Source organism: Notamacropus eugenii, chromosome 3 (assembly GCF_028372415.1).
Source record: "Notamacropus eugenii isolate mMacEug1 chromosome 3, mMacEug1.pri_v2, whole genome shotgun sequence".
NCBI classification, from domain to species: domain Eukaryota; kingdom Metazoa; phylum Chordata; class Mammalia; order Diprotodontia; family Macropodidae; genus Notamacropus; species Notamacropus eugenii.
Window position 1 is genome coordinate 221,708,276 of NC_092874.1, and position 25,763 is coordinate 221,734,038.

At 41.2% G+C, this 25,763-nt stretch overlaps 1 protein-coding gene across 2 annotated transcripts in view; it reads right to left on the reverse strand.

The window, feature by feature from the left end:
- FMNL3 (formin like 3) overlaps positions 1-23,543 on the reverse strand; it is an 80,676-nt gene extending 57,133 nt beyond the window's left edge. For both annotated transcript variants that reach the window (XM_072654615.1, XM_072654614.1), the window contains exon 1: positions 23,052-23,543. In XM_072654615.1, coding sequence (XP_072510716.1) covers positions 23,052-23,177 — 126 coding nt within the window. In that variant the 5' untranslated portion in view covers positions 23,178-23,543. The remainder of the gene's footprint in view (positions 1-23,051) is intronic.
- Positions 23,544-25,763: the final 2,220 nt, after the last annotated feature.

A 25,763-nucleotide genomic window follows, 5' to 3' on the forward strand; every position in this document is an offset into this window, starting at 1 on the left:
AGCAGAGTGACTTCAGGAAATCTTGAGATAATGAGCAGAGGGACTTCCAGTTAAGATGACAACATGAAAGGTGATAGGAACCCAGCACTGCACAAAAACACCCAAAAGCCTATAAATGCTAACTGAGGGGTCCCAAAAGGGAAACCAATGAGAATGCAGGTAAACAGGCCAAAACCTGCAATTGTTCCAACAGAGGATGTTTCAAGAGGCCCTGAAACCTGCAGCATTATGCCTGGGAATACTCTGGAGGACTAGAAGTCCACAGCACTTCAAACAATAATTCCCTAGGAGACCAAAAGTTCACAGTTCTAACTAGAGACAATCTAAAGGGAGTCTGAAGCCTGCCAGGGCTCTGATCCCAGACATGCCAGGGGCAGTGGAAGCCAGAAGAAGGAACACTGGAAATCACAGACAGGGTTTGAAAGGGCTTGAGTGTAGACCCAGCATAGTCTCAAGCCAGGAACTGAGAGGTTAGAGATGTAAGTAAATAGAAGAAAAGTCCCAACATAATGAAGAAATATTCTAGGGGAGGAGACACTCAAGAGAAAAACTCAGAAAAGAATAACTCCAGAATAATCACAAATAAGCCTTCTGAGAAAAAAAAAACAGCTTGGTCACAAGGATGACAAGAGTACCTAAAAGAAAAGATGCAAAGGGAAAAAAAGAAAAGAAAAGAAATATTAGAAGGAAAATAAATAGCTTAGAACTAAAGGTAGACAATCTTGCCCAAGTAAGGGTACTTTCTATAAAATATAATGCAGCAAACAAAATAGTGATAGAATGTCAGTTCAAATCCAGCCTCAGCCACTTCCTCACTGTGTGGCTCTGGGCAAGTCATTTAATCCTGTTTGCCTCAGTTTCCTTATCTGTAAAAGGAATTAAAGAAGGCAATGGCAAACCACTCCCAGTTTCTTTGCAAGAAACCCCTGGAATGGGATCACAAAGAGTCAGGCATGACTGGGGCAACTGAACAATAACAAAAAAAAATAGTGACTGTGAGACAAGAAGAAATATTAGAACAAAATGAAAAAAGTTGAAAAATAAAATAGAAAGAATCCACCAGTCAACTCCAGGAAGAAATCCCAAACTGAAAATGTCCAGTAATGTCATAGTCAAAATCCAGAGCTTCTAAGTCAAGGAAATACCCCTATGAGAAGTCAGAAAATTCAAATATCAAGAAACCACAGTCAAGATCAGAAAAATTCTTGGGATCCAAAAGGCAAAAAACAAAGACTTAATATCAAGAGTAACTTGTCCCACAAGTCCTGCGTATAATCCTACAGAGGGAAAATGAACCTTCAAATAGAATAGATTGAGACTTCCAAATTTTTCTAATGAAAACATTGGAGCTGAGCAGAAATATTGAAATGTAAATTGAGGAGACCAGAGAAACCTAGAAAGGTAAATACAGTTGAGGAATCAGAAAGAATTAAATATGATGAACTGCTTACACTCTAATGGAGGAGAAGAGACAAGCATCCCTTAAGAAGCTCCCCCTCTTCAAGGGTTACATGGCGAGTTAATAGGCAACAAGGTAGAGTAGGGGATAAACGCAGGACTTGGAGTCAAGAAAATAAGGTCAAATCTTGCCTCCGATGCTGATTAGCTGTGTGACCCCAGGAAAGTCACTTAACTTGTCTGAGACTCAGTTTCTTTATGTGTAAAACTGTAACAATAATAATAGCACCTACCTCCCTGGGATGCTTTAAGGATCAGTTAAGGGAATATGTAAAGTGCTTTACAAACTTGAATTCAATATGTAAATGCTATTCTTATTCTTATTCTAAGTATTAAGAAAAACAAGCACAGGGCCTGGGAATGGTTTTGTTCTATTTTTATGGTTGTAGGGAAATAAAAAGAAAAGGTAGAGGGAAAAGAATACACTAAGAAGGGGGAGCAACTTGCTATTTCTTATAACTGTGACACACAAGAAACATACAAACATGGAGAGTGGCACAGAGACAGTGGGCACCTCGTGAAGCCCACTTTTATCTGAACCATAAAGAGGAGTAAGCACACATACACATGCACACACGTTTGGTGTAGAAAGACGCTAAGCTCAACAGTAAGATAGATGTGGTAAAGGGGAGAGAGAGAGAGGTTTAGATATAGAGTCAAAGATAGATTCAAGGGGGAAACAGACACAAGGACAGCAAACTTTAACTCTGAAGAGTAGGTTATAATGGGGGACTAAAAAGAAAGAAAATTATGGACCAATATGCTTGATGAATATCAATATTAAAATACTAAATGGAATACAGCAAAGGAACAACATATTAAAAGAATTATTCACAATGACTAGGATGGATTTAGCATCAGGAATGTGGAGCTGGCTCAATATTATCATAATGGATGACGTTAATAAAAAAAAGCAAAACTCACAAGGTTATGTCAATCTATGAGGAAAAATTTTTTGAGAAAATGCAACACCCACTAAGTAAAAATATTAAAAAGTAGAGCAATAAATGAGTTTATTCTTAATATGCTACACAGTATCTATCTAAAACAAAGAGCTAACATTATCAATAATGGAGAAATACCAGGAACTTTTCCAATAAGATCAAGGATAAAGCACCAAGTTCCACTATTTCCACTATTATTTTATATAGTTCCAGAAAACCTAGCTACAGTAATTAGAAAAAGAAATTGAGAGAAAAAATATAGACAAAGAAGAAACCAAATTATTGCTTTTTGCAGATAAAGATGGTTGACTTAGAGAACAATATCATTCAATTAAAAATTAATTGAAACAATAAGCAAAAGAATAGGATAGAAAATAAACCAACAAAAATATTCAGTCTTTTTATACTAACAAAACCCATCAAAAAGCAATGGACAAAAGGAATTTCATTCAAAATAACTAAAGAATATGTAAAACATCTGGAAGTCCACCTATTAAGACACACAAAGTGTGTCTTTTTTACCGAAATAAAATAAAATAAGACATGTTTCTGGAGAGTTTGTGGTTGCGTAGTGGCAATATGATAAAAATGATCATCGTATTTAAACTAATTTACAAATTCAGAAACACACCAATTACCAAAGGGTTACTTTATAGCATTAGAAAAAAATAACAAAATTCATCTGGAGGAATAAAAGTTCAAGAATCTCATGGGAATTAACAATAGGAGGAAGACAAGGGGTCTAGCAGTACCAGATCTAAAACCACACTGTGTAAATCAGAAATCATCAAAGCTATTTGTTACTGGTTAAAAAGCAGAAAAGTTGACCAGTGGAACAGATTAGGTACACAAGATCCAGAAATAAAAGAACATAGAGACATAATGTTGGATAAGCCCAACTGCCAAGTTAGAAACTTACTTTTTCAAATGAGATCATCAAATGAGATAATCCAGGCAAAGTGCTTAGCATAGCGCTTGGCACTGCCCTTTATTCAACAAAACTGCCGGGAAAATCAGAAAACAGTCTGGCAGAAATTACATTTAAATTAGATAAACATCTCATCTCATATACCACAAAAAGTTCCAAATGGAAGTATGACCTGGGCATATGAAAAGGTCATATCATAAACAAATCAGAGGTGCAGAAGAGATACTTTTCCCAACTATTGATAGGAGAAGAGTTCTTGACCAAAGAATGGGATGGAGAGAATTACAAGAATAAAAATTATACCTCAAAAAGGCATTATGCATATCCTTTGACCCAGCAATATCACTAACACGCATATACCCCAAAGAGATCTTTTTTTTAAAGGGTAAAAGGATCCACATGTATAAAAATGTTTACAGCAGCATTTTTTATTATAGTAATGAACTGGAAATAAAATGGGTGTTCTATATATCATAAATACTGATAACATATATTTACCTATATATTATCAAAGTATCAATTGGGTAAAGACTGAACAAATTATGGTATATATATATATATATATATATATATATATATACATATATATATATATATATATATATATATATGTATGTGCAAATATAGTGGAAAGTAATGGAAATTTCCATGCTATAAGAAATGACAAAAGGATTTAAAGAAATTCGGGTACATTTTTATGAACTGAGGCAGAATAACTGAACAGAAACAAGAGAAGGATCTAAACAAAGACTGTAACACTAAAAAAAAAAAAATACCACTCTGAAATACTTAAGAATTCTGATTAATATTTAAAGTACATTATCTCTTTAAGGCCTTTTTCATTTGTGTGAGGCAGAAAATATAAGGAGGCAGAAAAATATCTTATTTTTTTTAGAAACTAGAGAAATGCGAATGTGAAGAAAGAAACAGTTTCAAGAGACAAACAGCATTGTGGAGACTTGAGAGGAGACATAAAGGGTAGGGACCTCATCTGATTTGCATGCAACTAACCGTTCTTTGATTAATGGAGTATAAAAGTTAAAAATGTGAGAAATCATATAAACATTTGGAGACAGGTATAATTGAAAAGATTGTCAATTAGCTAGAAGAAATTTAAGGAGTTGTGACTCTAAAAAGTAAACTGCTGAGAGGCAGAAGGGTCTTAATGAAGTCACTGAACTATAATTACCACAGCAAGACAGAGTCAGAAGAGCAAGAGGGGAACAGCCTGAGGGGAACCTAGTGAGAAGTGAAGGCAGCAGGGGGGCTCAAGAACTACCCTGGTAAACAGGGGAAGTATTTACCCTTCAAAAGGGTAACCACTAGAAGCCTAAACGTAACCATGTGGTGATAGTCTCTCTGAGAGCTTAGAGCAATTGGAGGACTGAGCCCAAATCCAGAGATTTGGGGTGTTTCACACACCTGAGATGAGGCCCCACATCTAGCACAGTGTGATGTTGACCATAGCTCACTGTAGCATCCCATTGGAAGAGAACACAGACTTCCCCATAACTGTCATTACCTTACAAATGATATGACCAACTATGACAACTAGATAAGCATGCTTCCCCATCTCCTGACAGAGCAGCGATGGTCCACTCTTGTGCCATACATTTTTAGACATGGTCAATGTATGGCATTTGTCTTCCTTGATTATGCTTATCTCTAACAAGGTAGCATTCAGGGTTTTTTTATAGGGGGAAGTAAAAGTATTAGTGATAATGATACTTAAAAGAATATCAAAGGGTATAATATTTTTTTAAATTCAGGGAAAAGAAGGAAGTTTAGAGGGGAGTGAAGAGAAGTAAGAGCCTTAAAACTAATGTGCTGAATTTGTTAGAATCTTTTAAAAAAATAACGTACTACATGCATAGTTTCATATATAATCACCTTTTCTGGTTTTTTTTTAATATGGAAAAGTTTTGTGTATTGAATCTTTTTAAAAAAGAAATAATTAGTCTTAACAAACCTTTGAAAAACTGGTACCTGTTTGCAGCTAATCAACATCCTACAAACATTATTGGCAACTGAAAATCATCAGCCTGGGAACTGACAACAAAGGGCCCAGATGACATACGGAAACAAGGCCTAAGCCCAAGCAAGGTGCTTTTGCTAATGCGACCCACCACACAGTTCTGAAGGACTGCCATGTTAAGCTCCTTCAAATAGTATTGCCCATGTGGTATTTAGGATCCACAAACCATGCAACCCTCTCTAGTACTTCTTCTTTCTCTTTTTCTCATCTTGATCATCAAAGCTCCCATGAAAATCTCCAGCATGGGCTCCTCAATCTGGAGACCAAATGGTATTTAAGCTGAGGGCATCAAGTTCTTTCTGTGACACCCAGTCTGACCTATCTATGCAGGTCTGGTAATTTCCCAAAATCTCTTTCCTGACTCCCTCAATCCTCCTCCTGACAAACCAACTGGTGTTGGCTCTCCCCAGGGCCCTAACCAGGTATGAGAAAGAAAATAGAAGCAGTCACTTTGCCTAGAGAGAAGACACGTTTTCCATCCAGTTAAATACAGCCCTAAACTTCTGCAAATTAAAAGCTCCCTCTCAGCTGAACCCACTCTACTTTAGTTACAGGTTGCACTTTTTATTTTTGTAACCAGCCAAACCACAAAATTATAGGGTAAGGCTGGGGAGCCGGAATGGCAAATCCTGGAGCCAGGCTAGTTTCTGCTCTGCCCTTTGAGTAGCAGAAGCAGAAGCAGAAGCATGAGCAGCTCAGCACAAAGCTGAACCTCCTGAGGCCCAGGAAGCAGTTACCCAAAACTGGGTCCAGTGAGAACCAGTGTAGAATCTCCACAGCACCACGCATGGGAAGACAATCATTCTGAGACCACTGGCAAAACCTTCATCCCAATTGCAACATCACTCAAATTTTTCCATGAAAGGCAATACAATATGATGGAAAAAGCAATGGACTTGGCAAGACTTCAAGCCCCAGCTCTGACAAGAACAGTATTACCTTTAGTAATTTAACTCTGGGCCTCAGTTTTCTCATTTATAAAATGGGAATAATAATGTTTGTCCTACCCACCTCATAGTGTTGTTGTAAGGCAGTACTTTCTAAAGCACAGGGCATTCTCTTAGTCATAGGACCTAATCATAACACTACTTCAAATTTCAGCACTTTTTGCCAACTAAATCTTGTGCCCTTGGAAAATTTGGACAGGGATTAGTTTAAGTACTTGCTGTAGCTACCTGCTGCCACCATTTAGGTCAAGTAAAACCTTAGTAAAACACTGTAATTTTCATATCTGACCAACCTCATCTCACTGAAGATGCTTATGCTCCAACCAAGCTAGCACTCTGTCTTCTTCATGCACCTTGTTTATTCCCACCACTGCTCTGCTCATGCAGCATCTCAAGCTAAAAGGACTGGTCATCCCTCTTCTCTCTGACAATCCATGTCCTTTGTCCTTCAGAAGGCCTCCCTGACACATTCCTTCTTTTATTTTGTCTTTCCTCTGCACATGACAGGACCATACATTGTACAATGTACAATATCACACAGTGGTTTTGGTTCTCCAGTCATATACAATGTATACATTTTTGTCTAACTAGATTTAAAGTTCCTTCAGTCCAGGGATCATATCTCCTACTTCTCTGCTTCAGTAGTACACAAGAAGTGTTTAACATGTATTGAAGGAATGGAGTCAAACTGACATGGTAAGATTTGGAAACTATCTTTCTCCAAGTTCTCTATGGATGTATCCCTTTCTGCTTTGGGACAAAGAGAAATTTGTAACCTGTTCCTTCTATTCCAAACATTTGGTTCCAAGTCAAAAAGCAAAGTCAGTAGAAAGGAACAAATAGGTAATTGGACATTGTTCCACTCCTTGACCTACACAAGAGAAAGAATACTGAGATATGATGCTCTACCATAACATTACATTTTAATTATTTAAATTTGGGTATGACTGTCTGCAAAACTAAGACTAATTTTTAGGTACATTTTGTTTCTAGACCAGGAAGCACTCCAGACAAACAATCTTGGCAGAACTATAATATGTAAAAGTTAACAAAAGCAAGATAAATTTGATCTGTGTCTCAATTTTCTCCATCAAGTATGTCAAGACGGACTAGACCCTTTCTGGTGACGTCAGAATCCTCTGGATTGTTGTCTCCCAATGAGTACTGAAAAACATATTATTTCCTTTTTGGTTTTCTGCATTTTTATCCCTGGTTTTGAGGGACGGTTAGAAGTGATTCTTGGACACAGGCGAGTTGCTCAATGGCTACTTCTCTCCCCTTAAAAGGGAAAGTCACCATATGAACTAGTTCAGAATGTAATGAGCAGAACCAGTATTAAAATACCTCAAAAATCTGATCAACTTAATGACCAATCACTCTTCTAGAATACAAATGATGAAGCATGCTACTCGCCTTCCAACATGGAAATGAGGTACTGTAAATATAGACTAAGAGAGAAAATGCATTTTTAGACATGGCCAATGTGCTTGACTTCGCTTATTTGTCACAAGATTTCATTTTTCTCCCTCCTTCCCCTACCCCCCTGACAAACAGGAAGGAGAGAAAACAAATACTTATTAATTTTTTTAAGTTCTTAAAAATTGGAGGGTGGAGGGTCTGTCAAGGGTCTCAACTATTTGGAGCAGTGACATTCTTTCCCAAAAGAGATGAAATCTGTGAATTTCACTCAGTATGAAGTGAAATTGTTCTAAAGCGTATAAACATGAGATTCAGACAAGTAAGGCTCAAAGAGAAACCACCCCACAGTCATTTTCATGATGAGTGAAGCAGGAATGGATTTTTTAAAACAGAAGAAGAAAAGACCAAAAGACCAAAATGGATTCAAAGGCTAAAAAGACTGCTTCTTTGTAGTTTCCATGAGAATCAAGCTAGGTTTTTCTTAAGGGTTCTATATCTCCTATAGGGAATACCTACTGTAGCATGTCGGAAACTGGGTCAGGTCACTACAGAAACACAGCTCAAATTAACAAGCAACTCTTCAGGTAGATGCCCCAGGACACAGGTGTGGCTATGGTAAGCAATCACCTAACAGGGAGAGGCATCCCTCAAGGACTACCCTACCTACTCTATCTGCAGTGACAGTGAGGAACATGGGACCCTCTTGAATAAGTGTGGTCTCTCCTGTTTTTGTGGTCCTTTAGTGTCTTTGTAGAGAAGAAAACCCTGGGGAGCTATACTCTATAGATATCTTCCTGTAACTACAACCATATCTACTGCAGATAAAGATGATTTCCCAGAATAAAATTCCGTCTCACAGCAGATTGTTATCCCTGAGAAGGTCCTGGTACAATGGCCTCATGGTTCTAGAGGGGCAGCAACAGGAAGAAACACCTTCAAGTGCTGAGATGGTCTGCCATGGGTCTCTGCTATCCAGGTACCCAAAAATTATGGACCATAAGAGATAAATCCCATGAGTGAGACTAAGAAGCATGGCTCATCAAGTCTACAAACAAAACCTGGAAGGAAAAGTCCTAGGAAGAGATACAGCACCACCAACTCCAGAGGAGTTGGAGGCAAAAGGTTAGCCACACTTACCGACAGACCTATCCACTACATCACTTACCCGCCTCTGATGGGGGAGACAACAAGCAAGCAAATATGTACAAACAAGCTGAATAAATAAGTAAATAAGAGAGGGAAAGCACTAGAATTAAGAAGGGTTAGGAAAAGCTTCCTGCAGAAAATGCGATTTTAGTTGGAACTTAAAGGAAGCAGGAAGCAGTAATGAGGTGGGAGAGCATTGCAAGAGACAGGAGGTAGTCAGAGAAAATGTCAAAAGATGGAATGTCTTTATCATGGGACAGCATGAGGGCCACTATCACTGGACGAAAGAGTATAAGGCAGGGAATAAAGTGTAAGATGCCTGGAAGGGTATGAGAGAGCTAGGTTGTAAAGGACTTTGAAGAAGCCTTCCCAGTCAATAGTACCAAGTAATTGATTGAGTTGGAAAGGCACCAAGCCAGGGAGGGAGGGAGAGTGATGGCAGAGTACCCCGCCACCAGAGAATGGGACCAACTGCAAAGTGAATTACAACACAATCCAGTAAAGAGATTTCTCTACTGATCCCAACAACATTAGTACAAGTCATGTTAAACTGGAGAATTTAAATACACGAGCATGCTAATATTCTGTGGTGCCTCTTCAAATTGAGCACACCAAATTAATACAGCCTCAACAGATGATCCAGTCAATAAACAGTTATCAAGTAGTTACTCTGTGTCAGGCACTATGCTAAGAACTCAGGATACAAAGACAGTCTCTGCCTGGAGGAGCTCACAATCTAATGGGAGAGACAACATGCAAACAATTATATACAAAGCAAGCTATCTACCGGATAAATAGGAAATCAATATAAGAGGAATTAAGAGGGGTTAGGGAAGGCTTCCTGTAAAAGGTGGGATTTTAGTGGGGACTTAAAGGAAGCCAAGGTGGTCAACAGTCTGAGCAGAGAAAGGAAAGCATTCCAGGTATGGGGAAAAGACAGAGAAAATGTCAAAAGATGAGATGACGTGTATTTCATGGAACAGCAAAGACAACATACAAACAACTAGGTACAAACAAGCTATATGTACATCCTGACCTTGTTCCAATACTCAGAGGTATCACTAGTAATTCAATGGCTCAAAAAGGGAGATTTTTCTCCCTGAAATTAGATTAGTTCCATTAAAAAAAACAGCTTTCCTTTAGAAATTAGAATAGTGGGGCTAGATTTATGAAAATTCCCAGATATGACTGTAAATCCCAACCTTCACCATGGGGTTGAAAAGATCCAGGGCCTCCTGGCAAGAGTTATGCTACCTAAGGCCTCATTTGTTTCTAAAGGACACCCCTGGGGTTCAGGACATGGTGGAATACTGAACAGCATATCATGATGGTGAAGGCAACCTGGCCAAAGAAACCCCAGAACAAATTTCTAGTAATGCAATAAAAGAAAAAGAGATGTTGTCCCAAGGGGAGTTCTGGGCAATAAAAACACCATGTCCATGCAATAAAAACACCATGTCCATGCAATAAAAACACCATGCCCATGATGCCTCCGTGTCGAGAGCTAAAAAGCTACAAAGAAAGCTAGAGCAGGAGCTGGTACTCGAGTTCAATCAGGTCTAGGCCTTAGCATGTTAGAGAACAGGAAGTCTTACCCTAGGGGAACCTGTGGGTTAGGAGACAAGAGGAAGGGCAAATGGCCCCTGATTACTGGCTCTGAGACTAACAATTATAATTATCTGGGAGAGCCCCATATAAGTAGAAGGGAAGGATTGTATAATCACTCACAAAACCAGCTCACAGGTCATCCCCATGAGGGCCCTCTGAAATGCCTCAAAAAGAGTCCCTGGGATGAGGTGGTGGAGAAGAGATCGTTAGCACACATTTTACCTCATGGACTAACCTATTTTTCATCTCCAGGCCAGCCAGCATTAGCTGAACCTAACTTGAGAATTGTCCTTCCTGAAAGCCAAACTAAAGACCTCCTGAACAGAACCTTAGGTTTCAATTCTCTTCCCACTCGTACTGCAACACCCAACTTTGGTTTGAGCAGATCCAGACTCACTTCAGTCTAGCCCTGCAAAGGGTCGACAAAATCGTTGACTTTCGCAGGGAAAGAAGAGTACTGTTACCCTACTTGGCAAGAAAGACTACATGAAGGAAGAAGAGGAAAGGATGGCCCAGTTACTTGTCTTCCTTACCCTCTAATCTGTGTGACTGGACAAGAGGCAAAAGAAGTCTGGGTCAAAGGATCCTGAGAGACAGCCTATGAGTCTAGAGAACACTAAGTCGGTAGCCTTGAGAGTGCATCCTAAATGCCAATCAGTTCTCTAGAACTGGCCACAAACAACAGGCATTTTATATAAGGATGTCAAGCCATATCAAGCCTGTGACTGACATTTCCAGTGGCCATTTCTATCTCAGTCAATGACTTCATAGTCTATTGGACTTATATTTTGACATATTTTGGCATTCACTCATGCATATATAGGATTTAATAATACTTGACAATTCTTGAAACCCCATCAATATCTGCCAGAATTACTGATCCTACCCACCTAGATGCTGAGATCCAAAGGTAAGGAGGTAAAGACTGTGGTAGAATGCAAATTGGGTCAGGCTACACTCAGACAGATATGCAGCTTAATAGAGAAGCTCACCTCAGGAAAATAACCCAGGCCAGCAAGCACCCATAGGATGAGGCCTTTGCAGAGCAATATATAACAATACCTTACGCACATACCTTTGGAAGGAGGAAGAATTTAGAAAGCTGTGCTATATATCCTCTAAGTTTGTGAAATTTGTGGCTGAGCATCTCACTGTACCAGAGAAAATCAACTGAAATTCCTACCTGTAACACCTACCCATGAGAGAAAAATGTGTCCCACCCCAAAAAGGGAGTCACACCAAATTCTACCTACTTATCAATACTACCTCAGCTCCTTTCTCTAACTAAGTGATGCCTTTGGACCACTTAGGATAAAGATAGCACCTAAGATGTCTAGTTAGTCAATGTTAAGTCATAAGGTTCAAAAGATATGAATTCATACCCATCACATTGGCAAAGATAACAAAAAAAGAAAATGACAATTATTGGAAGGCTGTGTGAACATGGGCACCCTAGTGCACTACAAGTAGAACTTAAAGTGGTTGAAACATTCTGGCAAGCAATCTGAAACTATAGCCCAAAAGTCAGCCCTTAAAAGATCAAACGAAGAATAAAAGGATACATGTATACAAAAATGTTTATAGAATTTCTTGTTATTGTTGCAGCAAAGAATTGAAAACAAGGGAATTGGAAACTTCGCAATCAACTGGTAATGGCTGAACAAATACGATCATAATGGAGTATTACTGCATTGTGAAAAAAATGACAAAAGGGATGGATTCAGAGAAACATAGGAAGCTGTATATGAACTGATTCAAAATGAAGGAAGAAGAATAATTTCTATAATGGCTGCAAAAATGTAAAAAAAAAACTGTGAAAGAATTAAGAATTCTGATTAATCACGATTCCAGAAGATTGATAAAGCGTGCTTGACGAAGATATGATAGACTAGAGATGCAGAATGAGACATACATTTTCAGCTACAGCCAATGTATGGATTTGTTTTCTCTGATTATGCTTTTTTTGTTATGAAGAAGGACTTTTATTTGGAGAGAAAAGAGATAGTAATAGTGATGCAGGAAAAAAAGAAGGAAAGAATGTCAATGAAACATTTTAAAAATAGAAAAGAGCAGAAGTTCAGAAAGGGACTCAGATAAACAAAGCAATATGGGTACTACTGTGTGTGTGTATACTTTTTAAAAACAAGTTATATGTAATAAAGATTCAGTTTTTTCTTTTTCTTTTCTTCTTTGTGCTATGTACACTGAGAAGTTCACATTTGTTTGTACCATCAGCATTTTATGTACTATAAAGATCCTACAATCATATTAGAGTTTAAGCTATCCCTTTCACCTAGCCTCCCTCACACGGCTCTGATTCTCAGTTCCTTCAGTCCAGTGAGGTAAAATTCAAATAGAAACAGATTCCCTGCAGGCCACATATTGACTTAGAAAACCACAAACTAACATCATCTATGTTATACTATATTTTTATTTATTTTGTTAAACATTTCCCAATTTACATTTTAACCTGGTTTGGGCCACACTCCAGACACAGGCTGTAATTTTGACACCTCTAATCTATAGGATTAGTCTGGAATCCATAAGTTTAATTTTTACAAATAAATTCTGATAACTGTATTTCATTGTAATTGATTTTCTTTGTCACCCTATGTATTTTATTATGCATTTAAAAACATAATTCTGAGAAGGAATCCATAGGCTTTCCCCTGACAGACACTGACAAAGGGATCCAGGATGCAAGGAGACCAAGAACCTTGACCTAGTCTATCTAAAGTCACTGGATTTCTCCAACAATTTCCTCCAGAAAAACAGAATAACCTTTTTTTTCTTTATTACAAATAAGAAACAACTCCTACCAAGTATGTAGTATTTTTGCTGGAAGCATTGTGGCATTGTGGAAAGAGGAGCAGAGTAAGACTAAAGAGATTTTATGTTCTAGTGCAAGGCTTCTTAAACGTTTTTCACTCATTACCCCTTCAGCACTTCTTAAACTATGGGGTTGCAACACACAGTTTAAGAAGTGCTGTAGTGCACGCTATTAATCCATTGTGTGATCTTGGACAAGTCACTCAGTTTCTGAGTGTCTGTTGCCTCATCTGTAACATTAGGAGAGTTGGAAAAGATGATTTCTAAGATTCCCTTATGACTCTAAAATTATCACTGTCAATGGCAAACCAAGTCAACACAAGTGTGTGTGTTCATCCGTTGCCAAAGAAGACCATGCCATCAGAGAAATAATGACATGACTTGCACTTGACTTTGTTTTGAGTGAGGGTGGGCTGTGCAGGTCACCAGCCTCACTTCTCCTCCAGAGCCATCTGAATCCAGTGACCAGATATTCATCAGGATGACTGGAGATGACCCAGGATGAGACAATTGGGGTTAAATGACTTGCCCAAGGTCACACAGCTAGGGAATGTCAAGTGTCTGAGATGAGATTTGAACTCAGGTCCTCCTGACCCACTGCACCACCTTCTTCTAGCTGCTCCCAACACAAGTAATAGGGATAGGAAGAGGGGAGGAAAGAGAATAAGAGAATAATACAGTGCCTACTGTGCTCTAAGCACTATACAATTATCATCTCATATGATCCTCACAACAACCCTTCGAGGTAGATTTTGTTATTAGCCCCATTTTACAGTTGAGGAAACTGAGACAAACAGAGGTTAAGTGACTTGCCCAAAGTCACACAGGCGTGTGTGTGTGTGTGCGCATGCGTGAACACATATGCACACATGTGACAGGCTGGATCTGAACTCAAATTTGAAATTTGAATTCAGGTCTTCCTGACCCCCAGGCTCAGCACTCTATCCGCTGAACCAGCAAGCTATCTAGCTTACCCTTACATCTTCCCCTTGATTGAGAAGTCTGGAACCTAACATACAAGCCAAACCTGAAGTTAAGGACCATGAACATGTGAGGATAAAGGTGTATTGGTGAACTGGGAAAATACAAAGAAACAAGGATGCAAGTATTGTACCTATCCTTTCTTCATTTTCAAGCAGGGCAGGGTGTAAAGAAGAGGTTTTTTTAAGTCTCCAGAAATACAGAATCTGGGAGTACTGAGTTGGGAAAGGCAGGCCCAAACAAAGCTAGGAAAGGGAGCTTATCAGGCCAATGAAAAGCTCTAAAGCAGCTGCCACAAACAAGTTTCATTTCTTTCTAGAGCAGATTTTTGATTGCATGACAAACACACACAAACACACATACACACATACACACATACACACACACCCCCAAAACAAAACAAACCTGTAAACCTCTGGGCTTAAGGATGTGAACCATCACTGAGTCACCTCAGTCTGACTCCTTCTCCCAGCTGCAGAATCAATATAAATATCTCTCCCTAGAGTATCACCTCACAAATACATACCTTTTTAAGGATCTCAGAGCGCTTTGTATATGCTAATAAATTTTCCCCAGGATCTGAAGCAGGGGAAGTGAAACAGGAAGGAACTGCAAAGAACATCTTTCCTCCAAAACCATAATAATTTACATTACCCTCTTTCCCCTAACCTATCCTTCACTGATTGAGTAAAGGATATTTTATATACTCACACAAAAATATCTTATGTAGTTATACACTGTTCCTTTTGATTAACTGTTCTTTTGCACTTTTTAAATCCTTGCTATAAGGGATAACTCACAGTGATGAGCATCTACTCATATGCTACTGATCTGAAATGAAGGAATCTTGTTGACTGGGTCCACTTCAAATGCATGTCATCTAAGCTCAACTAAGTCTCCACTACAACAAGGTTATTCTTTCACTACTCCTGAACTGATTCTCTAAACCACTCCTTACATGGTTTTTTCAAACATTCTTTTTTCTCCTCAAACTTCCATGCACCCTACCCACCCACCCAAGAATTCTTTGAGCCAATGACCTTCTTGCTGTTTCTTGTGCAAGAAACTTTATCTGTCCACTTTTGCATTTTCACTGGCTGAACCCCATGTCTGCAATGCTCTCCCTCTTCATCTCTTCCTCTTGGTTTCCTGAGTTTCCTTCAAGTGTCAGCTAAAATCTCACCTTCTACAGGAAGCCTTTCTCGACTCCTCTTAATACTAGCGGCCTCCGTCTACTGATGGTTTCCAGCTTATCCTGTTTATACTGTGTTTGTACATAGTTATTTCCACATTGTCTCCCCCATTAGACTGTGAGCTCCTTCAGGGCAGAAACTAACTGTTACCATTCTTTAGACCCCTAGAATTTAACCCAGTTCATGGCACATAGTAGGTGGTTAATAAATGTTACTAACCTCTCACATCTCCACCTACTCTCTCAGATAGGATACTGCCTCACTCTTTACCAACATTTTTTAAATAATATATTCTAATAAAAACCATTCACCCAGAGTTCCTATTCTCCCCTTCTCTTTCCTCTTGAATGAAGGTGATGTAAAAACAAAACATATCAAGAAGATAAAAATAAAATGAAAATGTAAGACCTGAATCAAAGCAGTCACCACCCCCTCCCTTCAAGCTATTCTGCACCTCAATCACAGCAAGCAAGCAAAGTGGGCCGTTCAGAAATGGCTTGTCTGAGGGAACCAAAAAAAGAACTGAAAATAATCCTCTGAAATTCTGATTCCCTCTGACTGGCTTTATTCCCAAATCCGTATCTCCTCTCCATAGGCCACAGCTTCAAAAATCCTTAACATCACCCCTCATTTGGTACGCAGGCGATAGGCAGAAAGACAGAACATGGCAAAGGGGCAGCAATAGAATAGTTGGATCACGGACTGGGTCTAGAGTCAGGAAGACACAGATTTCACTTTATGATCCAGGCCAAATCACTCTATGACTCAGTTTCTTCATGTGGAAAACTGGGTAACAGTAGATGCAGTACCTCCCTCTGTAGAGTTATGAAGGTGTGTGAAATATGATGCAAATGTCAGTTTTATTATATTATCACAGGGAAGTTGTACAGACACAGTCCTCTTTCATCCCAGAAGACAAGGATTCTCCCTTTTCTCACTTCCAAACTGGAATGATGCTCTTGTTTTCCTCTGACCCTGATTCATTTGATTTTGGATACAAAGTTTCTGGAAAACTAAAAGTAATAACCAAGAAATGCTAAGCTTTGCCCAATACAGTAAAACTCACAATTAATCAGATTCCAATTCCTGTCCCTAGGTCTGTTACTTCCATTGTCATTCTGGAGGGTGACAGTTGACTCTGCCTTTCCAAAAGCAGAGTCCTCTCCTGGCAACTCTATGGAACAGAGGAAGATATCTGCAATCTAATTTCCTCTCCACCTCAGCTTCCTTTGTCACTACACTGAAAGGATTAGGTCTTTCTGCCAAGATAAGTTCCTTTTCCCACCAGCTGTGGTGTTTTTTTTTTTTCCTGAGGGGGAAGGGGGGCTATGAAACTGCAGCTCACCTGGACAGCCTGGGCTAGAGTCCAGTATACTCACCCCAAGTGTTCAGAGGCTAAAACAAATTTTTTCTTCACAAGGAAAAGCAAAGACAAGATGTATGATGGAAATTTCCATGGATTTAGAAAAGGCTTTGTTGGAGATGGGGGGGAGGGGGAGGGCAGGGAAGAATAACTTTGGATAGTTCCTACTGGACAGAAACCCCTCTACCTCAGTCAAAAATACAATACTGAGCAAAAAAATTTGCAAATAACAGGAAGATGTCTACCTCTATTAATACCATTCCATTGCACTGCATGATCTAAAAACTCTTGACTAAAGCCTAAAGTTGTATCAGACTTGTAAATTAAAGGAATAGGAGGACTTTCTCTGAAGTCTAAGGTACTTCCTTGTGAGGTCTGTGGCCAGAAAGGGGATCCTTTATAATAAGATGTTGTCAAAGTCCTTCTCTCACTATGCATTATCTCAATCAACCATAGGAAATTTTCAAAATGCAGATTTGGAAACTGATCCTTATCCCAGGTTCTTTCTAGCTGAGTAGAGGTTTTTGTTCTCCAGCCCTTATGACTCCCACTCTGGCCAACCAAAAGGTAGTAGTATGCATAGTGCATGAGAAAGAACACTGGACCGGGAATCTGGAGACCTCTCTTCTACTCCCATCTCTACCATTAAATGGATCATCCAAGGAAGAGTTAGAATATCTTTTTGTCTCAGTGTCCTCATCCATAAAATGAGAAAATTGAACTAGATGATGTGTAAGGTCTCCTTCAGTACTAAAAGTTATACGAACATAGTAGTAACAGCCGCATTGCTTTCTTTTCTTTTGAGAGGTCATCTGATCTCAACCAACAAAGACCTTGCTAGGGTCTTGGCAAGTCTACTCCCCAATTCTGTCTCATGAATCTTCCTGATAGCAACAGTGCTAGGTCTTTATCTGGTTTCAGGGTTTTCAGATTCAAGTTCAAGTCTGAAATGCATTTAGTAAAAGTGGAAAACGCTCCAAAGTGATTTGTACTTTGTACTAATATTCTTTGTACTAATATTATAGAATCCTCAATGATGAACAAAATCTGGACTAGGACAGTGTCAGATTGTTCCAGCTGGAATCAAGACTCTTAAACTTGGGAGCCCAGAATGGCTCTCCTTCTGGGACAAGAAAAGGCTCAGAAAGGGCCAAAAAACCACACCCATACCCTGTTATACAATGTTCAATGACTGAACATTCAACAGATCAGTACACACAATGGGGAGGTGTTGTTCAAAATGCGAGTAAGGAGGTTGTGTGATATCAGACTATTAAGATAGGTTAACCCTTAAAAATAGTTCTTCCTATATCAGTTTCTCCTACTTAACTCTCCTTACTGACTCACAGGGTCAGTCAGAATCATCTATCTGAGCTAGAAAGAATTACAAAACCAAAGATTTAGATTTGGAGAGGAACCTCAAAGGTCATCAAGTACAACCTTATTTTCAGATGAGAAAAATTTAGATCCAGAAAAGCTAAGTGACTAGCCAATGATTACATAGCTAATGAGGATCTGAGATAGAATCTGAACCCAGATTTTACTGACCCCAAGTCCAGCATTCAGCTATTATGTCACATTCTTTCCTACCACCCCTAAACCTTTACAGAAGGGATACTTTGGTTTAGAACCTGCGCTGGTTCTTGCTTCCCACCACAAGGATATTTTTAATAGTCTAGTCTAGGACCTAGGATGGCAGATACCTCAAACCAAACAGCTCCATTTCCCCAGCAAAGGGAAGAGACTGGGACAGGAAGCAGGGGTTGACATTAAGTAATAAGTTAAGTGGTTTCACTTAGATTTCTGAGTAAAAAAAGCTTCCTTTTAGGGAACATAAGTGACCTCAGAGATACCACAGAAAACAACTCCCCCTATCCACCAAAAACCCTCTTCTCAAGTCAAATGATTCCCAAAGAAACTGACCAAATAAAGAAGCAAGGTTGAGACACCTTTTCTCAGTACTCTTTAGAAGCCTGTTAGTGAATGTTAATGGACGAAGAGGTTCTTGATCAAACAAGCAATAGAAAGGATCAAAGTAGATAAAATGAAAGATTCTGATTACATAAAAATGAAAAGATTCTGCACAAGCAAAAGCAATAAGTTAAAATTAGATGAAAAATAATTGACAAAACATCTTTAAAGCAAGTTTCTCTGATAAAAAGTTTGACTGCTATCCAAAATAGAATTGATTCCCTGATAGACAAATATGAATAGGAATTCTCAAAAGAAAATTGGCAAGCTATCAAAAATAAGAGGAAAAATATGCTCCAAATTATCTCTAAGAAGACAAATATAAATTAAAACAACTATGAAGTTCCACTTCACATCAGATTGGCAAAGATGACTAAAAAAGGGAAGATGGCACTAATGCATTCACTGCTGATGGAGCTATGTCCATTATGAATAGCAATTTGAAACTATACCCAAAAAGTTACTGACCCTCTGACCCTGTGATATTACTACTAGACTTATACCTCAGTGAGATCAAGAAAAGAAGACTCATCTGTATCAAATTTATAGCAATACTTTTTGTTATAAGAAAGAACTGGAAAGTAAGGGGATGCCCATCAAAGGGGCAGTTTCAGAAATGCCTGGGAAAACTCATGAATAAACTGATAGAGAATCAAGTGAGCATGAACAAGAAAACAATTTATAAAAGAACAATACTGTAAAGAAAAACTTTGATAGATTTAACTCTAATCAATACATTGATCAATCCCAAGGAAAGATGATGAGCATGATACTTCTTGATGGAGGTGATGAACTCAAGTTTGGAATAAGACATGTTTTTTGACACAGTCTATGTTTGATCATACTTATTTGCTAAAAGGGCTTTTTTTTTCCCTTTTTCCAAAAAAAGAGGGCTAATGAAACATTTTTTAGTGATCAGATGATAACAGAAAGAAGTTCAAAAAGAAACCCAGGGCAGCTTCAAAAATAAAAGTCGAATACATACATTTTTTAAAAGCAAGATGTATGCAATACTTGTGGCTTCACAGGAAATCCTCTCCGTTCTACTTTATATATGGGAATTGACAGGTTTTTTAATGCTTAAGTTTAGAATAAAAAATATACTTTAAAAAAGACTAAGGAGGATGTATCTACAGAGATTCCAGAGCCAACAACCACAAACAACTAACTCTCACTCAGCAATGTCTGTTAAGGATTAGAGTGAGGTGGCACACCAGGACTCCTGAGAATGGATTCCAGCTCTGTTCTACAGGTTCTATCACCTAATGACTTACCACTTTACATCTTAATTTTCCTATTTTAGAACAATTATTAAAGCTCTCTACCGCCAGCCCCCAAGAGGGAACCTCTGAGAACTCCAGTTGAAAGGAGAATCCAAAACCCCAGGAAATTACTATTTTTCTGGTCTAGTAAGGTTGAGAAAAATGCCATACTCTTCTCAGGCAAATGACTATCCCTTGACAACAACCACTCCTTTCCCTAGGTTAAAGAACTAAGGAATTTTAGAGGACATCTATAGAATTACAGCAATACATAGTACTCAAGAGAAAATCTAATCCAAGAATTTTTATTTGAGTTATGGACCCCTCTGGCAATCTAGTGAAGTCTACAGTCCCCTTCCCAGAATAATGTTTTTAAATGTATAAAATAAAATACACAGGATTCCAAAGGAAACCAATTATATCATTATAAAAAAAAATTTCTAAGTTCCAGGACCCCAGGTAAGGAACCCCTGATCTAGTCCAATACTAACAATTTGTACAAAGCAGTTAGTTACAGACTAAATCTTGATTCTCCTGTCTTTTTCACAGTCAATCCAGCATCCTATCTAATACAGAAATCCCTACAACAGCCCTGACAAGTGGACATCTATTAGCTGAACACTTAAAGAGTTACAGGGAACTCACTATACTATATAACTCACTATACTATACACTCACTATCCGATTTTTAGACAGTTCTATTAGGAAGTTATATTGAACCAGGAGTCTGACTCTAAAATCTTCCCTCTGGAACTATAGAGAATAATTATAATCTCCATATCCCAATGTCCACATGACAAATTTTTAAAATATTTAGATACAGCTATCCTATTTGCCCCAAATCTTCTCCTGGCTAAATAACCCTATTTCCTTCCATTGTTCTTTACATGACATAAGTTTCAAGTCCTTTAACAATTTTGGTTGCTCTTCTCTAATTTGACTGTATAGAGTCCCTCCAAGATGAGATACATTTATCAATACGACCTTGGATAATGCTGCTCAAATCTGCTATGAATTCAACTAACTAAATATCATGCAACCTGCATTTCTCTCTTTTGTCCACAGACATATCAAAATTTTGACAAAAGCCTTGCTGAAATCTGTATATGCCGAGCAGAAGAATATATTACAAAGAACACTGGAATGTAATTTTAAAACTTGAGTTTTGGTTCTAGCTCTTCCATAAAGTAGCTGGAGATTATGGGTAACAGTGGACCACTCAGTTTCCTCACATGTAAAAATGAAGAGGTTGAATCAGATGGTCACTTTCTTAACAGCATTGTCCTAATCTAGTAAAGTCCATCCTTCTCCCCCAGTTTTTAAAGTTATGTATTGGGTTCCTTGAATTTCAATTTCCCTGCTCTGGGTAGTACCCTATTTCAGCATAGTAGGGGTTTCCAGGCATCCAACAGCTCAAATTCCCTCCCATTCTTTCCCCCAACAGTTGGGCTCTTGTTCTCAGGGTATGAAGTCTGTCTCTCCTTCTCTGAGATGGCCACAGGACATTAGTAATTACTTAGTCATCCCACTGGCTTATGGAAACAGGGGTTGTGGAAGAGGGTTGAAGGGGGGGAGGAATAAGGAGTATCAGCGAGTATAGCAAGGTAGTGCCAGTACTCTCACGCCACTTTTTTAATGTAAAAGATAGGGAGATGAAGTAGTTCAATTCTACATATATTGTTTCCCCACAGGAATGGGCTGGGCCTTCTTTGGTCTGGCTCCGGTACCAAATAGACTGATGTTATATTTTCATCCAAGTCAAGCTAACCCAATTCTTCTGAACAACTGGATGCTCCACTGTAAATCACCAGATTTAACGTCCCTATTTCAAGCCAGATGGTATTCAAGAAGGCTGCTAACTCAACAGTTTGTCACTCATGGTCAAGGTCTGCCCAGAAGGACCATCAAAAACATGATTTAGTGCTGCCCCGGAGCTAGGACCCCAGGGGAACTAGAACCTACTTCCCCTTCAACCTATCTCCTGCTTCCATTAGTAACTGCTCCATCATCCAGTTCACTTTTCAAACATTTTCACTGCTCCATGTTGAACCTGAATCTAGCTTCCAGTCCCTTCCTAATGGCCTTCTAATTCAGAGAGCCTTCAGGAACTGGAGCAACCACTAGGGTAGAATCCCAATTTCTGCTCTGTCTATTCTGTTCATTTGTATCTCTACAATAGTACTGAAAATAAATACAGAAGAAAAAAAAAACTGGCCTAAGAGAAGAAAGAAAAAGAGGAATGTATGTTGGAGCTGTTTCGATTGGAAAAGTCTAAGTCTGTCCACATGCACAGTCTTTTGGGCACAAAACTGCTAAAAAGTTAGAACGATTGTAGGCAGAATGGCATCTTTCCTCATTCCACTCTCCCACATGCCCAAGCAATACCATCCATTCTATTTCCTCCCTCAAATTGGGAGAAAACCTCCATGTTACCATCCAGCGGACCGACCCAAATCATCCAGAAAAGTGGACTGGGGACTGGGCTTCTCCATACCCCAACCCAAATTGGGGGGTAGGGGAAGGAAGCTTCTTGGGTCCAAGGGAATCTAGCTTTTCTATTTTTTTCTTTTCTTTGCATCTGCCTGGAGCAGGGAGACTCTCACAAAATGGGTGAATAATAAAAGTTGGTTGAACTTAACTGAGTAAAAGCCTAAGGATGTGATGGAAGGAGCGTGGGGGCGGCAAAGGGAGGCGGGGGAGAAGAAAAGATCGAGGCTGCTGAAGGGGAGGCTATCTGGGGAGCCCGGGGTGGGGAGGGAGAGGTGCCCCCACTTCTCCCTTGGGTCCCCAGCAGTCAGGGATGGAGGAGGACCCTCAGGGCTCGGGCGGAGGTTGGAAGCCAAGGGCCGCAAGCGGGACCCCCCTCCCGGGCGCCCCGGGAAGCGGGATGAGGGCGGGAGGTGCAGGGATACTGCAGGACGGGGACTCTCCTCGGAGGGCCGGAGCCGGGGGGTTTGTGGGTCTCACCAGCACCAGGGTGAACCTCTCCTCCAGCTCGCACGGCTCCGGCATCGGCATCTTGCCCGGGGGCAGCAGCAGCGGCACCGCGGTCGGCTCTCCCGGCCCGGCCTCGGCGCTCCCCATGTTGCCCATCCCGGCGGAGCCCCCGGCTCCCGGCACTCGACCGCGGATCCTCAGCCCCGGGCGCTCGGGTGCCCCGCGTCCCACGCCGTCGCCGCCGTCTCCTCAGCCCGGTCCCGCGCGGGGTGGACGCGAGGGGGGCGGCTTCGCTCCCTTCAGGTTGAGGAGCCCGGGCGGGGCACCGAGAGGCTCCCGGCGGGCTGGGGGAGGAGGAGAAGCGGGGGCGCGAGGGGGCAGGCGGAGGAGGGGCGCGAGCGGCTCGAGGCTCCGGGCTCGCGCTCAGACGCGCAGCCTCCCGGGGCTCCCCGCCGGAGCCCAGCACCGCATCCGTCCGCGCGAGGCCCCGCCACCCTTCCTACGCCTTCCCTGCCCTCCCCTTCCTCTCTCCCACCCACTTCAGTCTAGACTCAGTCTCCCTACCGCTCTACTCTAAGCCTGGCTCCGCTCACCACCCATTCATACGAGATCCACCTCCCTCCCTCGGTCATTGGACAGATCGTCCCACCTCTCGTAGCTGATTGACTAGAGTTTTAGCCAATCGCAGGACAAAAGGCCTTTCCAGCTCGTCTTACCCCACCCCCGTCTCCTCCCACCAGGGGACGGGGAGCGCCCCCTGGCGGCGCCTGTGGGAAAGCCACTGCAGGCAGCCCGTTATATCTGAAAAAATGCCTGTCCTTCCAGGCCCACACCACCTCTAAGTTAATCTCACCCCCAGATTTCGCCATGTTACACTTCTTAAGTATCTCCCCAGATTTTGAGCAGTGAGAGAACTTAAAGCTGAGGCCAGGGAAGATGCAGAAGGCTGGGGATCCCGAACCCAGTCCTCCGGGACGTTCCAGCACTCCCCAGGGGTCCCTGTCCTGCCTGCCTCCATCTCCTCGGAGAAGCCGGGCCATGGGAGCTCTTCCGGTTCAGACTCTGTGCGGTGCTCAGGGCTGTCCGCAGCCTGCCCTCCATCACCTCTCCGGAGCTGCCTCCACCACCCTCCGGGCAGCGTCTGCTCCTTCTCGCACTTCCTTGACTTCAGGATTACCGTCTGTCCCCAGCCCGCCAAGCCGCCCGACGGAGCCCACCAAGGACACGAGGAGCAGCCGGCTTTGTTGTGTTGTCCGTCCACGCGCTGCTCCTGCGTGGGGGGGGGGGGCCTCACGAGAGAAGTGGGAGGAAGGCGGCCGGTGACAGCAAGCGCCGGACCCTGGCTCGTGCCCACCCCCAGGCACCCGGGCACGCACACACACACACACGTACATACGTGTACACACGCACACGCGCACACATACACACGTACATACGTGTACACACGCACACATACACACACGTACATACGTGTACACACGCACACATATACACACACGTACATACGTGTACACACGCACACGCGCACACATACACACACGTACATACGTGTACACACGCACACATACACACACGTACATACGTGTACACACGCACACATACACACACGTACATACGTGTACACACGCGCACACGCACACATACACACACGTACATACGTGTACACACGCACACGCGCACACATACACACACGTACATACGTGTACACACGCACACATATACACACACGTACATACGTGTACACACGCACACGCGCACACATACACACACGTACGCACACACACCCCATCATCTTGACAAAGATCTAGAGCAAGCTCAAATAAAAACTGATCCAGTCTTCATACTGACTTAGAAAACCACATGTTCACATTATCAAGGTTTTATTGGGTTTGAAAATTCATTTTGTTAATCATTTCCCAATTACCTTTTAATCTGGTCAGGCCGCTCATAAGTTTTGTGGGTCAGCTTTGACATCTCTAACCAGAGAATGAGAGGGACGGAATTCTGATCAGAAAAGCTAAGACAAAGTCACGATGAATCACTATTTCCAGACCAGGGAGGCTTAGGGAAAAGTGTAGGGAAGTCTACAGGTAAGTCCTGGGAATGTGGTTGGCCAGAAGTGCACTTGGTGTTAGCAGAGGGATCCTAGACAGGGTACCAGTGCAGAAAGCCCTGGGGCAAAACCAAAAGATCCCAGGGAATCCCTGAGCAATCACTAAGGAGAGCAAAGGCACCATCTGGCAGCTCTGCCACCCACTACTCATGTCCAGGCCACAGATCCAGAGTGGAAAGGAATGGTTGTCCCTAGCTGCATAAAGAGCATGAAACCAGTTTCAGGAAGAAACAGTACCTGTGTGGATGTCTCCAATCCCAGTACATGGAAGGCGAGGGAGAGAAGAAAAAATCGAGGCTGCTGAAGGGGAGTGCAGAGCCCCGGACCAAAAAGAAACCAACAGATCAGAGCCTCCTAATAGGCCAATAGTAGCTGAGGCTATCTGAAGTCTACTGAAACTCTCAACTAGAATCAAGTCAACAGCCCCAAATCTGGGTCAGGAACTTGCACAACTCAGACCAGGAGGACAATGAACAGACCTCCCCCCAAAACACACCACTTTAGAGACACTGAAAACCTGCAAGTCCTTAGCCCTAGGGCTATGAAAATAGCAGAAGGACATGAGGACAGGCACTCAGGCTGGTGAGGGAATTGAGGGAATTAGGATAGCAAGTGATTAATTATGGGAA